The following is a 16,011-nucleotide window of genomic DNA, read 5'->3' as shown; positions in this document are numbered from 1 at the left end:
CAGAGGGTTCCTGCTTGGGACCAGACTCAGCTCCCCTAGAATTTCATGATTCCCTAAGCTTCCATCAGGCCGGGAGTGGAATCTCTCTCTCTCTCTCTGTGCCTGTGTCTGCAGGATGTCAGAAAGAGATGGAGCTCCCTTGACCAGTTCTCTTGCCAGACTGTGAACCTCTTCCACCAAATTGATGAAGATCTCAAGAGTCGCATGCAAACAGCACTTGGGAACCCTCACAAAGTTGTGTAATTGATGTTGTAGGGGTACGATCACAGCCAGACCTATATTGCTGTGTGGCTTTCTCCTGACAAATTGATCGCATCAAACTTGGAGTCAAAGTCTACCACATGTCCTTTCCCATCCACCATTGGCAATGCTGAGACTTGGCACCATGTGAAGACACTCAGAGCCGTGCAGATGAGGGTGATAGTAAGGGCTATAGCCATATGGGCATAGGTACCAGTCTGTAGCTTTTCTAAAGATGTAGTCAGGAATTGTGGCATGAGACCTCAGTGATAGGGAATTTGAGTAAGGGGATGTACGAAGCATTGCTTGGTACTGGTCCAGTTACTGTACATCTTGTTTTAATTAATGAAGAGATAGCATCAAACAAGCTGGGATGAGGAGAGATGCAGACAAGTGGCGTAGAGGAGCCCTGGAGGTATGATAGTCTTCTGGTTTCTGTGCTGTGCTTTCCAAGCTCATGGATGTGTACCCAGGACAGCTCAGCTGTAGCAATGCGGCATCTGTGAGAAACCATGGTGGTCGTCAGGCACGCCAGGCTTCTTCCCATCTCACCACAGAACAGCACACACACCACTAGTCACTGGGAACGATGCTCTCCTCTGCACCCAGGAGCATGGCAGAATCAGGGCAGAGCAGGGCTGAGCATTCGTGCAGGGAGGTAGTCATGCTATTCTTTGGATTCTGGAGTCTCCTGCAGGTGTCATGCCCAAGGTAGGAAACTACCTGAGGTGACCAAGATGCCAGAAAGTAAGTTTGTTCATTTTGTTTGTTTGTTCGTTTGTTTGTTTGTTTCTATCAGGACTTCAAGGTTTAGCCATTTTAAGAGTACAGGCATAGCATTTTAGATAAGGAGACTGTAGAAAGTCAAGTTCTTTGCAAAAAAATTTCACCCATTTAAATACATTGACAGAAAATCAAGCCCGGCTTTAAAATCTTTTCTTTTGTGAATTTGAGAGACCGCACTGGAGATAGCAGCAGCACCGTTTCTGTCAGGGTGCCAAGCTCATAGTTTACCTCCTTCACAATCAAGTCTCAGATGTTAGTTATCGATGAATTCGCCAAGATTAACCTGTGCTCAAACACGCACTATAAGACAATCATGTTGAGATGAGCAATCCTCTTTGGCTAGTCACCTAAAAAATTCGAATTCTGCAATGTGTCAACCTTAAGTCTTGGGTTTGGAGTTACCCTTGACTTAAGGGTTTTTTAATTCCCTCTTCAGGCTGTTTTCTGGTTTTAAGTATAAAAAATCATTTATGAAAAACTGTTTATAGATAACATCTGAAATGATATTACAAGTCCAACACCTCATCTGTTGATAATACAAAAGAACACTTTATTTTGTGTTCTGTTCTGGCATCTGTGTACATCTCTGTTTGGCACATTAACTCCAGAATCTTTTGCAGATAAGAGTAACTGAAATAAACTAATGTGTTACAAAGTGTAAGTAGTCAGAGGAAGTTTGGTTGCTGCTTGAAAATGGTGTGAGTTTGGTTGACATTCTCCGATGTTGAAAATAACGTCTCTGAAAAAACTGAGTATTCACATAGTTTCATTCCTAGTTTATTTCCCTTGGGACTGTGTGTCCTACTGCGATGGAAAGAGCATGTGAAGGTTTTGTTAAGGTTCGTGGGGTTTCATGAAGTTTGAATTAAAATGAAGAAACAGAGCACAGGAAATCCACACTCTTTGCTCATTTTTTTTTTTGATCTGGGAATGAAAGAAAAATGTAAAAGAAAAACCCATAAGATATTTTCTTAAAATTATCTTTTGTTATTTGGAAAACATTAGAATATACATAAGTTATTGAAAACTCACAACAATTAGAAGTTGGACACCTAGAATCCCAAGCAAAAATTAATTCTTATATGGGAGACTAGTTTTGAGACAAATTAATGACATATTTATATCCCTGTAAAACCATGAAAGAAATAGACAATTATCTTACTTAGAGCAAGATGGATAATTAGATTGTTGGGGTGTCATAGAGAGCCCTGGACCCCACGCTTGTTCAACATCAACAGAAATTCAGAGCAACAGCCACACCACCCTAGAAAGCCCTTAGAAAATACTTTCATGAGACAAAGATTTTAGCTTAAATTTATAGGAACTTTCTTTGAAAAACTTTGCCCTAAGGTCTCTAAGCTATTTTGAGAATCTGAGCAATAGTTTTATGAGAACGGTTACACATTCTATTACATTTACTGGTAGATAGAGAAGAAAATTGTACCATTGGATTAATGTGGTTTTGTTGCATTTTACGAACAAGAGGGAGCAAGATATTTTCCTGGTTGCAGTTCTGTTAGAATTTCATTTGGTTAGTTTATTATGTGTGCTGTGGCTTCTCACACAAGTAAAACAGAAAGCTGAAAGAAGTTATAAATCAAAATATTCAAGCATTTACAGGTTGGTCCTCAGGGCTTAAAGGAAAATAAAGTTTGAAGGTACATGATCTACCTCATAAACAACTGAGAAGCGCAGAGGAAAGAGGTGACATGAGCGTAAAACTGCATTCTCTTTTCCTTGCGAGGCAAGTCTAGATGGCGTCAGAGCCCTGAGAGAGGCGTGGGAACCGGTTCAGACTGGGATCCCAAAATGTGTTTTCAGGGGATGAGAGAACTGTGGAGGTGAAAAACTATGGAGCCAGGAGAAGGCAATTGATGGCTGCTGTCATGATCCCTGGTGACATTTAGACTAAAATAAACATTTTCTCAGATTGGCTGGTTTTCAGTTGTTTTTCTTTTCAAATCCCTCTCTATTTATTTTACAGTGGATGGAACTGAGGTTCAACACTCTGGCAAAATGCCCACACTGCAAAAAAATGTAAGTTCTCTGCTGCTGGAAATACCATTGAGAAGTGCTTGAGCTCAATCTACAGGGTTTGGGATTCTCACTTAAGTAGATTTGATTTTTAAGTCGTGCTATGAAGTGAGTGAATGCTTAATATATTATCATTTTCAAGACAAAGACAAGGCGTCTTTAGGCTATTATAGTCCATTTTGAAATTAAAATAATTGGGCTTGATTATTCTTTAAAGGGAAATCCATTTCTAAGAGAGCAAAATTAATAAATTGTTAGTTACCTGAAGAGTTTTCCTATGTTATAAAGGTTATAATCTCTTGCGACTAATCTACAGTTTGTAAGAAATATTGTAATCAAGGAGAAAACCTATATTGTTGTGAGTCTGTAATTAGTTAGAAAATGGTTAGTTTTCTGCTCCCTTCCTAATGAGATTATTACTATGGCAAAGTTTATGTAACTGTCTGTTTTAACTATGAAGTCTATTTATCTATGTTTCTAACTGGTTTGCTTAGGGAAAAGAACAAAAAGCAATATGACCGTGGGAAACCAAAAAGATATTTTGATTGAAAATATTTTATGGCTTAAGTGTTGGGGATTCTGAGGACCAAGATTCCGACTGAATCACAGGAGTCAGTCATTACTACAGATGATGATTAACTCTAGCTGAAGAATATTAAGCACACTCAGCGAAGGGAAAAGACAATGGGGAACAAACCTTGGAGATGTCAAGCAGCAGCTTCAAAGAGGCCTTTCCAAATGGAATCTTCTGTGAAGGATTGGTACCACTTCAGTAATGTGTGCCCACCAAGGGTGTTCACTTGAGACTTGGTGCCCTGGGGAATATTGACACCTATTGCCAAGCACATACCCACATTCCAAGTGCCCAACAGGAAAGTTCATATTCGGTATAACCCAGATCACTCACAGAGAGAATGTATACCCTCTAAGCCACTCTTACTACTTATGGAATGCTGGGAACTTTTTAAAAACCTAAGCGCCCAGAGAGCAGCTAAGGACCAACCTCATAAGAAGGGTTTTTTAAATTATAGTAGTCTTAGGCTTGATATGTTAACCTTTCCACACATTAATTTTGATAATGAAAATTTAAATAAAAATCATTATCCCCTTACATGTGTGAATTATAATGTAAGCAAAGTAAATTAAACTGGAATGTTTTTACAATTCAATTTTTAAAACAGAAAATATGGATTCATACTTTATATGACCTTTACTATGACCTAATTAACTTAATCTATTTTGACAGTAGAAGAATCCCAAGGATGGTTTCTCAGAGAAAATAATTAATAAGTGAGACTACATAATAAAATGTCTCCATTCATCACTGCTAAATGATTTCAGTTAAATATATTCCTAGGATAATTTTCTTTATCATTCATTTTTAACTTTAAGAGATTTTTTTTGTAAAATAAATCACCTACATTTTTAGGTTTATTGAATCTAGTGGAAGTCAGTCCATTCATGGATAAGAAAAGTAGACAACACAGAAAAAAAGTCATGTTGGGGAGACAACTCCTAATATGTGAATACAAATGCTACCCAAAATATGTGAATATGGATGCTATCAATACGAGTTTATGCATGTATAACAAATGCACAAAATTAAGTGGTAACTGTTTTTCCCAAGGACATCAAGGAGTATTACAAAGATCACAAAAAACAAGAAGCAAAGGATCGGATGCTCTAAGCACGGTGACAGCAGCCTTCCAAGCCCTGCACACGTTGTCCAGAACTTCTGCAGGAATGCAGGGATGGTTGGCCTAGTTTTCCAAGTTAGAAACTGCTGGGAGAGGGCAAGGGTTGTGCTTAAGGAACTTGGTGCTTTAACTACTTCGGAACAAGGGCACTTTTTTTTTTTTTTTTTTTTTTTTTGGCTGATAAGAAATGTTAAATTTCTGATCAGAAGGTGTATTGATATAGAGAAGAATTTGTATTAATAACTTAGGGAGCAGTGTGCATAGAAATTCATGTGGATTAAACCAGCTTAAACATCATTCTCAGAAGATGGTGTGTAGAATTAGAGTCATATGCTAACGATGAGAAAATTCAGGGCATTTGTTACTTCTGAGTGGTAAGTGGGCAGATACTGCCATGACATGAGCACCCATAGCTGGTTTCTAGATTTCTTTCTTTTTTTTTTTCTTTTTTTTGGCTTTTGTATGTGATTAAGCTTTATTAGAAACTTGGAGGGTCACATGGGAGCATCCATCCGACTATTATTGCCACTCTTCCAGAATCTTAGTTCCACTTTGATCCATGGTAGACTCATGACAGACTCATTCCTGTGCAGGTAGTGGTGGCCTCAGTAAGTTCTGTGAGATTGTGATTGTATTGCCTGTGTCACACCCAGAATGCAACATATCACAGGCCTTCTCCATCTGTTCTGGCTCTTACATTCTTGCCTCACTTTCTTCCAAGACATTCCCTGAGGCGCAGGGGCTGATATAAGGTCCTGTTTAGGGCTGAGCATTCAAGTATAACTTATTCTCAGAATCCTGAGGATCTGTGAGTCTCTACATTCACCAAATCACACAGACAGTCCTAGTTGAACTCTGTTGCCTTTACATGTTGCTCCCTGGACAGCAAGCTGGTGTCTCCTGGTTTCTAGATTTCTTTCGGCATGTTTTCTTTATAGTGACATGATGGGTCTATTAGAATAGGATGCTGAGACAGAATTTTATTTCTTTAAATATAACTGTCCTAGAATTCCTTTCTATTTATAGGGGTTTTAAAGTCATTACTCCAAAATGAGTATGCCAAGTGTTGATCTCACAAACCCTTGGGGACGGCTTTTCCCACAGCTCCATAGGCAAAGAAATGTATTCTCCTATCCCGTTTCCTTGTTCATGTAGAAGTGTAGGCTATTGCAGCTGACAATGTGTTTTCCTTCCATTGTGGCTGGTGACTGCCATCTGGATATTCAGTTCTAGCATTCGGAAGTAGAATTTGGGCTGTAGTCCCCCACTGAAATGCTATAACGATCTACGACTAACAGAGACATAGTCTCATTAAGTATCAATTCTACGCCCCCTGGAACTCCTTTGTGAATGCCTTTCTGCTGTTTTCAGTTATGATGGACTCTTCCTCTTGGATGCTGTCTTTAGATTTTCTAAGTCAGACCCTTTACTTCAGTAAGCACTCCAGTGTTACTGGGAACTTGAAGTAAAAGACCAAAGTCTTACAGTGATGCACATTAGTTTGGTAGGCAAAAGGTGGGGAAGGGGCAGAACAGAAAAGCACAGGAAACCGTTTAAGTGCTGTCTTGGCAATGTTTGTCCTGCTTGGAAGATTGGAGGGAAAGCGATCATGAGAGGTGGCCCTCAGGAGAGGGTGAAATGTGATCCAAGTTGCATAGACAAGGGGGGGTTGTAAAGAAGTCAGCATGGTCCACTGCAGAAGCAGTCACTTGTTGAAAGAAGGGAGGACTCAGGGTGTACTGAGCATGGGTGGAGGCAGGCTGGGGCCAACGAGGACCTTATTTCCTAGATGCTCTGGAGACTCTAAGGAGAAACTCGGATTCTAGAAGACATGCAGCTGGCAGGAGATAATAGGCTCCTTTTTTATCACAGTGATCTAAAGAGACTCAGGTTTGCTAGAGTCACTGAGTCCATCCCCTATGCAAATGACGTTTTGGGTCAACATGGCGGTGACATTCCCCTTCTTTCACCAGGATAACTGAAAGCTGAAAATTTTGGTGTTGGTTGGCCTTTTACTAATGTACAGCTTTACCCTTCATCTAAAGCTTTGCCTTTTATTCTTTGTTGAGGGTCCTTCCTTAATTTCTACCACATTGTCCGAAACCACTTACGTTCAGATCTTCCTTCTCGCTCCGCTTACACCCTTCGGTTCAGCCTCCTCGCTCTCCCCGGCTCCTCCGCTGATGGGCTGTTTTCCCGTCTCTGAGATGACTGGAGCTGACTGTGAAAACTTTGGCTTTAAGTCCTGTCTATGAGCTTGTCTTTGTCTACGGCCACTCTCCTTCTCTTGATGGAGGGTGGGGGGCTCTTCCGCGGAGGCTTCACCTCATTCCCTCCAGGGGGTGGGAGGGTGGGGGGAGCACCATTCGCAGTTACTCTCCAGAGAGCCACTGAGGAGAGTCACATCTAGTTCCCAGTTCCAGCCACTCAGCCCTTACCCACCTGTGTCCTCAGAGCAAGTTTGACCTTTCTGGTTTAATATTTGTTCTGCTCTTGGTTATCAGAAACTGCTTTCTTCTGAGTTTTTCCACTCATGAGGACACTCCTTTGTTATTAATTTTCTCGGTCTCCTTTCCTTTTGTAACTTGTCACGTATTGGTGCTCTCCAAAGCAGCAATTTCAGTGTATTTTATGTGAGTTTTTATGTGTTGCGCTGTCATCTGGATGTCATCGGATCAGTTCAGATTTCTCTCACAAACTTCAGATGTAGCTAGATAATCTCCATTCATAATCTCATCTACAATTACTTCATTCTAGTATCCAGCTGACGTCACAAACACTTTAACAATTTCCCGAGCCCACTCTGCACACCAATATTCCTTATAGAGGATGGATATATCAGTGGATCTTACCCCATCTCTCTAGCGCACCCAGAATTCTGATTGTATCTTTTCTTTAGTCTCCATATATGGATGCTGATATCATATCCGTTATGTCTCTTGCCACTTTACTTTTCCCTCCATGGTCTTACCATTTCAACTTTGCTTCACTCACTCAGCACCCTGTGTTAGTGCTCTGGCAGTGGCCTTCTGATGAACCCTTTAGCTCCAGCCTTCAAGCGTGCCCATATCCACATATGATTTTAAAGTCTGGCTTCAGATCTTCCAGTAGTTCCCATGGCATGCAAATGTGTGAGTTACATGCTGTATAACTCAAGAAGATGCCATGTCCCTTCTTATCTTAATCCTGTTCATGTTTTCTTAATTTTGTCTTCCTAGTCTCTCTCTCTCTCTCTCTCTCTGAATGTTTTGTAGGAAGCTTTATACAGTCCCTAGATTTAAGTCTCTACCTACCTTCTAGAGCTTTCTTTGTTTTTCTCTATACCTACAAACAACCCCTATGTGTTAACCTCAGCAAACTCCTTTACTTCTGTAAACATCCGCTGCAGTTCCTCGATTCTTTCCTTTTTTTCTTGTGTGGGAGCCATGAGCTGGCAGCTGTGAGATGGCCTGGCTGCTTTACTTCCTCTCCCCTGCCTGCCTCAGAGATACCCATTAAACCCCACAAACTAGCTGAAATCTCCTTTGCTCCTCTTATTGACTTGTACAAACTTCCTGTCGGAGAATGGCTGGAGCATTGTTTTTTCTCTCATTCTTGTTTTTGGTTTGTTTGTTTGTTTTTTCTGGCTCTCACTCTGTAGACCAGATTGGCCTCGAACTCACAGAGATTTGCCTGACTCTGCCTCCTGAGTGCTGGGATTAAAGGAATGCGTCACCACAGCCCGGCTTTTCTCTCATTCTTGAACCATACTATTATAAACTAAAATGGCCCATCCTTCTATCTATTCACATCTTGCCCTGCCTTCAAATCTCTCTGTATTGGTTCATTTTGTATTGCAATAATGAAATATTATAGATTTCAGCATTATAAAAACAAATAAGGCTTATTTTAGCTCATATGATCAAGGGTTAAGAGCCGATATATGGTGGTGGCCTTGTTGCTGGCAGAATTTTGGGATGGTACAGAGTTTCACAGGACTAGTGACTGGGAATGTACACATGTGCTTCTTTCTCTGGTATTTCTGACTATTCTTTAAGAACAAAACAAGCATAAAATTCATTCATGGGCATTATATATAATGGTGACTATATCACCATAGGCAAAGAAATGTAATCTAATCCTAATTACCTTTCTAAAGCCACACACACATCTCTACACTCTCCCAATTAAATTTTCATCTTCTAAAACCCTCACTGTGAAGATGAAACTCCAACCTGAGTTTCAGAAAGGAAGAAGCAAACCAGAGCACTTACCTTCCCCCATTACCTCATCTGAAATGAAAAAGAATATTGCTTGGCATAAAAAAACAAACAAAAAAAGTTTTCATAACAGCAACCACACCACACTTTACATGTGTCCCTCATAAGACTAGCATTCCATAAAATGGTTTTGTAAACAGGGAAGTTTGTAATTTTAAGCATAATTAGCTGCTTGGGAACACCAAATAATCTCTCCTCTTGCAAAGTCACTGTGCACACTTTTTAATGTATTTTTAAATAGCTATAACAAACATCCTCTTTGATGCATAGCTTAGCCAATAGGAAAGTTAAAAAGAATCACTGAGGTTCCACAAATGAAGATACAATGATAAGTGGGGCCATCCTGAGGCTTTAGTGTTCAGGTAAAGAGAAATGGACTTTGCCTTTTGGGAGATGGAAACATTGGAATACTGCTCCCTCCCAATAACCTTCTTAAAATATGTTCTCTCCAAATGTGTAGGTAATGAAAAACAGCCTACCAGAACAGGAAGATGTGGAAAAGATAGCTTGTGTCAGCAGGCATCTTAATAGCAATATGGAAGTCAAAAGAGAGGGTTCAAAATACAACAGTTGGGGGCTGGAGCGATGGCTCAGTGGTTAAGAGCTCTTCCAGAGGTCCTGATTTCAATTCCCAGCAACCAAATGGTAGCTCACAACCATCTCCAGTGGGATCTGATGCCCTCTTCTGGCATTAAAGTGCACATGCAGATAGAGCACTCAATCATAAAATAAATAAATAAATAAATAAATCTTTAAAAGAAAAAAGTGTTAAAATAAAAAAAACAACAGTTGAGCATGGAGTGAAAATAAAAGGACAGAAGAAGATGTAACGATGAAACACTAACCAAAGGCAAATGCACATCAGGCAAATGCTAACGAATGCCGAAACATCCATGAGTTTAAACAGCAAGTCTTTCCTGCTTTTCTTCCTTTTAGTAACTGAACTCTGTCCCATCCCCACCCCCAGCTGTACCCTCTCTTACAGTGGGACAGCTGTGTGCTTAGGTTGGGAACAGTGGAATCAACAGTGGTGAGTACAGCTTCCTGGCGCGCTCCTCAAACACAGAATTGATTGACTTGCTCTTCTCTTGCCTCTCCAGCTATCTGGACAGGTAACTGCAGCAGGAACCTTGCTACCAATTGAGTGGAGTCTGCCAGTGCCAGTTAATCACAGCATAGGGCCATTGGTCAGCTCTAGGCTGGGTACCTGCATCGGACTTTATGTGCAAGAGAAACAAACTCCCTTAAGTTACTCTAGTCGTGGGCTTCCCTTGATGGTCTGTGTTTCTCTTTTATCACATGTACTATGTAGTATAAAAATATCATCATGGCCACTTCATCAGAAACATAAATTTCATATTTGTATGCACCATATACTGCATATAGTACATATATAAATATATTATACTATAATGTCACAGTATGTAAAAATGGAAACTGGCGGTTATAATGACTATGTCCTTATGATTTAAGATACAAAGAAACACAAAATTTTAAGACTTTAAAAGATAAAGTATTTTTGTAATGGATAAGAAAGAACTTTCTAGATAAGGTACTTAAAGGAAGATTGGTAATTTTGAATATACATAATTGGACTGGAAAGATGGTGCAGTGGTTAAGAACATGTATCAGTCCTGCCAAGGACCTGAGTTCAGTTCCTAGTTCCTACATTGGGTGGCTCATAACCAGCTGTTAACCTGCTCCAAGGGATCCAACTCATTTGGCCTCTGTAGACACCTGCACTCATGTACACAGGCACATACACCTACACATAATAAATCTTAATAAATATACATAATACCTACACATAATAAAAATAATAAAAATAAATCTTGAAAAAGAATTGCCTTATATTACATTGACTTTCTTGATTAAAAAAAAAACTCTCAAAAGATGTTATAAGAATGATGTGTTTTTAATCACAGTGTGAGATATATATAGCACATATATCCGTACATTTATATGCCAGGAATATTATCTATAAATACCATCTGGGAATCAGCACACAAATGACAGTCTGAGTTAAAGACATGAGCACACACTGAGTAGAAAAAGAATAGCCAACTATCAGTTGAAATGTTTCCCCAACTTTAAAAATCCGGGTTATATTTATTCAGTAAAATGTGTATTACTACAATAAAAACCCTTCTCAGTAAGCCGGGCGGTGGTGGCGCACGCCTTTAATCCCAGCACTCGGGAGGCAGAGGCAGGCGGATCTCTGTGAGTTCGAGGCCAGCCTGGGCTACCAAGTGAGTTCCAGGAAAGGCGCAAAGCTACACAAGAGAAACCCTGTCTCGAAAAAAACCCAAAAAAAAAAAAAAAAAAAAAAAACCCTTCTCAGCATGATAAATAAGAACAATACTAAATGTTACATGCTGGCAAGAATTTAGGTTGAATAATGGCATCTATCATACAATTTTGTGAAGACATAAATTTTATATTTATTAGGGTTAAAGGCATGTTTATGATATAACTCAACACTCTATTTTTAGGAACATGTTTGAGAAATTATTACACATATAAATGACATAAAATAGTGCTCAGTTCCCAGGTGGTCGTAGTGTACCCCCTTTAACCCCAGTACTCAGGAGGCAGAGGTAGGTGGATCTCTGTGAGTTCAAGGCCAGCCTGGTCTACAGAGTGAGATCCAGGACAGCCAGGGCTTTAAACAGAGAAACCCAGTCTTGAAAAACCAAAACAAAAATAGTGCTCAGAGTAGTGGTATAATAAAAAAAATTAAGAAAATGTTCCATTCATAAGATGAAAATTTATTATGACCTAGATAGTCTCATATCCATATAGATTTCCCTGTCAAGTATTAAACAAATGAAAGGTCAGCTCCTAGACAAACAGTTAACACACACATCTGTAAAGGTTTCACAGATGCAGACAATCCTGGGTACCACATATGTACTAAATACTGAGAAGGTTTTCACTTGTGCAGTGAGCAGTCTTTGGTCCTTGCTTCATCCCTATGGTGGGTTAGCACTTAGGCTGTGGAATAGCGGTGGTTTCTGCCTTAATTTAAATGATTAAAAAAGGCATGGGTTTTCTATACAGGATTTACACAGGAAGGCTAGTGTAACTGAGTTATCCTCTTGGTTCACAGAAAAGCTGCTCTCATTTCACTCAGCATCTTTGACTTCTACAGTGGGTAGTTCTAATCACCTTAGTGGGTTTCTCATGCATGGTAAGTTAGAGACCACCACAGATTGCTATACAGGTAGTAATGAGAAAGAAGAATTAGCTGTGGGCTATAAGGCAGGAAACAAGGGTTAGAACCAAAAACAGTGTGAGGCCAAGCAGAGCGTAAAGGCATTGGAACGTACATGTCCCAGCAATTGCAGACAGCCCTCTGCACAATGGAGTGTCAGTTGTCCCCAGGGCACCCAGATGTTTTTGTTAATGTTTAGTTCAGGAAAATTGGTGGTACATAAATTGCAGCAAAATTCGTTAACTTCTAGTAAGATATGGGTACTGAAGGAAATTATTATGCTAAATTAACCTCTTTAGAGTAGCATGTTTATAAATTATGTCTAACAAGTGGCCCGGTCCTCTCTTTCACTCATTCAGAACAATCATTGATTACACATGGTCTCGACACTGGCCATGCAAAGGTGACACCTCTTTCTGTCATTCACTGACGGTGCCTTCTTATGGTATGTGTTAATAACTACGTGCACATTAGCGAACACTGCCCACTGGGCTTGAGTCACTTGCTCTCTCTATGCTTCCATCACTTTGAAAATTACCAAAGTTAGGAGTGGAGGCAGGTAAATATTATCGGATTTGGATTTCACTGGAGAAGCATAGTCACAGTGTATGCTTTGATGAATTTTCTACAGGCTTTTCGACATTGTTGAGACACCTTAAAAATTTAACCCCTACGATGTCATAATTCTAATTCTAAAAAACATAAGACAATGATGAAAATAAGCACAATGCTTTTAAGTGACGGTCAGTTGCCAGGATTTATAATGATGAAAACACTTAGGTGTAAGCGAGCGTGGGAGGTTGTTGATTCCACTGCTTACATATTAGAACTCTGTTTTGAGAATGTTTGATAACAGGAAAGCGTTCGTGCTGCCTGTGGGTCAGTATAAAGACGGGCAGGAAGAGAGTATGCTAGGACACTGGGAGATGGTTTTATGGCAGCAGAATTACACATTCTTCCCCTTTTCATTCATGTCTCTATTGTCCACATTTTCTGCACTAAATATAAACCATAAGCAAGCCAAATGTTACTTTAAAGCCAGCATTTATTCACCATTCTGGAAAAGACCTTTGGATGTGGACATTCATGATCAAGAACCATGGTGATTTATTGTTGTTATTTACTTATTTGTTTTGTTGTTATTTATTTGTTTGTTTATATATTTATTTATAGATGGGTATTGTCAGTGAGCAAGGAAGGCACCATATACCTTTGTCACTTGTTACAAATGTTATTTTATACACACTCTCTGTCACTTTCAAGAAACAAATGAAGCCAGTAAGTTAGTGAAGCCAGACATAAGAATTCAAGAAGATGTGATGGAAAATCTTGGCATGATATTTCATATGTCCCTTTGGTCTGTTCTTTACAGCTCTTCAGTAGGTAGTGCACTTCCCCGGAGACGCTGCTGTGCCTATGTGACCATCGGGATGATATGTATTTTCGTTGGAGTTGGGTTAACTGTGAGTACTGCCTTTGTTTGTTTCTTTGTTCTGATACAGGCTTTCATGTAGCAGAGACTGGCCTTCAAGCTCAGGATCCCAAGTGCTGGGAGGATAGGTGTACTGGGATTACAGGTGTACCCTGCCAGGCCAAAAGACTCAACACAACTATTAGAATTCTTTCTGAAGCTTTATCAACTTTAATCTGTCGTGAGACTTGGGACAGCCATCAGAGATCCCCAAGATGGTGGCCACTCAGCATGACAGGCTCTAGAGCTTCTGAAGGACTATGGTCAATCAGATAGGTAATTCTTGAGTAGAGGCCAGTAGAGGGTTTCAGATTCTCTGGAAGTGGGGTTATAGATGGTTGTGAGCCCTGATGTGGGTGCTGGGAATCCAGTCTAGGTCCTCTGGATGAGCAATTAGTGCTTCTAACCTCAGAACGATCTCTCCAGACCCATTTTAAAAGATTTCATGACATTATATTAATTATATAAATCAAGATTTCATTGTTGATGAATTATTCCTAATGGAGTCTGCCTACCCAAAGAAAGCTATGTTTGTGCCCCTCTGAAAGTCTTTAGCACTGAGAAATTCGCTATTCGTTTGCTAAGAGCCCTCTTACTTTTGTTGAGTGGGCAGAACCAACTTTGCATGGTCATGGAGTATCTTATATCCAAAACGACACTTGCTTTCATTTACCGAGATCTGAAAAATCGTTCTCTTTATCCATGCCAAGTAGAGATTTACGTTTGCTATGAGGCTAGGTTAGTTTCAGAGAGACTGAAGTTGAGCGGTTGGCATGGGGAGAAAGGAGTGGAGTTGATCTGTTTTGCTTTCCATGCTCTGTGTTTTTTGGTCAATACACCTGGTCCCATGTTATTAGTAATGCTCTACGGTGCCATATGAGAGTAAATATTTACATGGATTAAATACCTTACAGAGATAGCATCACATGAATTTTCTTCTTTACTTTTTTTTTTTTGATACCGAGTCCTGAGATTTATAGGCATTCACCACCATATCTGACAGTGTGCTTTTTTTATTTACTTCATAAAATTAGTAGTTAATACAAGTAGCATTGTTGTCTGTCAGTTAATCAAGAGGTACACATAGTCTTAGAGGGACTTATTGGCTTTAGTTTGGGGACATGTTTCATGTAATCACAAACAGGGAGGGCCAACACAAATTTTCTCAGCAGACATTTTCTTAAAGTTTCTAATCTCTTGTTTTTGTATTATTTTTTTGTTTCAGGTTGGCACTCAAGATTTTTCAAGGAGATTTCATGCAACCTACGTATCTTGGGCAGTTGCTTACCTCTTAGGTTTGATTTGCCTTATCCGAGCTTGTTACTGGGGTGCAATAAGAGTCAGTTATCCAGAACACAGTTTTGCTTAAATCTGCCCCTGAATCCTTGACGCAAGTGAGAGTGTCCAGTAGTTCTTGATAAGCTCTTTTGGACACCTTCAAATCATGTATCCTAGTGGATTCCATTCTGCTTTGTATAATAGTTTCAAGACTTTGTGAGTCTTTTCTGAACAGATACTCACTACAGTACATTATATGCAAGTTCACTTTGCTGCTAGGTTATCAGACTTGGAAAAATTAAGTGTGTCTTTGTTCTTTTAAATCAATTAAAATTATTTTTGGATTTGTCAACACATGTTACATCTAATATCAGTCTTTTATTATGTTTAAACCATTTATTCCATTACTCCTGTGACTATTCCCAAGAAGTGTTTATAAATGTTTCTACACTAGGTTCACATTTATACTTACATTTTCAACAGAATTGCTTGCTTTAAAAATCTAAGCAATATGCATTTTTGCTTGAACTGCTTACTGTAATTTTAACCTAAGATTATAGTTACCTTATTCAGGAAAAAAAATTGAGTGTACTTTCGAAAACTTGACATTCTTGTCAGAGAAACATTTCTAGATATTATATGCTTGTTTTTTTTTTTTGTTGTTGTTGTTTGTAGAAAGATACAATATTTTGGTAGTAAATTAAAATACTTAGGATGGACATACTTGTTCACAGTTGGATATGTTGGATAAATGTCTTTTCTCTAAGATTACAGAACTTTTTGCCTTTCATTTTTTGTCTTTTTATTTAGCATTTACAAAAGTCTAGTCTGGGTTTATGGAATGTAATGTTAATCTGCTGGATGTATTCCTTTATAGACTGGAGGAAGTATTTAAGAAAACATATTTTATAATACATCATCATCTCATCAAAGATATATTTACACTGGGTTGCACTTCCTTTCTTTAGATCATGGCAAAACTTTCTTTTTGAGATCCTTGTGCACCCGTTTCTCTGTGAAGAGAACCTATGG

At 39.2% G+C, this 16,011-nt stretch overlaps 1 protein-coding gene across 1 annotated transcript in view; it reads left to right on the top strand.

The window, feature by feature from the left end:
* Pip4p2 (phosphatidylinositol-4,5-bisphosphate 4-phosphatase 2) overlaps window positions 1–15,335 on the top strand; it is a 61,194-nt gene extending 45,859 nt beyond the window's left edge. The window contains exons 5-7 of the mRNA XM_028871617.2: window positions 3,011–3,063; window positions 13,603–13,693; window positions 14,927–15,335. Coding sequence (XP_028727450.1) covers window positions 3,011–3,063; window positions 13,603–13,693; window positions 14,927–15,070 — 288 coding nt within the window. The 3' untranslated portion in view covers window positions 15,071–15,335. The remainder of the gene's footprint in view (window positions 1–3,010; window positions 3,064–13,602; window positions 13,694–14,926) is intronic.
* The last annotated feature ends 676 nt before the right edge of the window (window positions 15,336–16,011 follow it).

Source organism: Peromyscus leucopus, chromosome 2 (genome assembly GCF_004664715.2).
Source record: "Peromyscus leucopus breed LL Stock chromosome 2, UCI_PerLeu_2.1, whole genome shotgun sequence".
In the NCBI taxonomy this organism is placed as follows: Eukaryota; Metazoa; Chordata; class Mammalia; order Rodentia; family Cricetidae; genus Peromyscus; species Peromyscus leucopus.
Note: the sequence above shows the minus strand (reverse complement) of the source record. Positions and strands in the feature narration are given on the sequence as shown.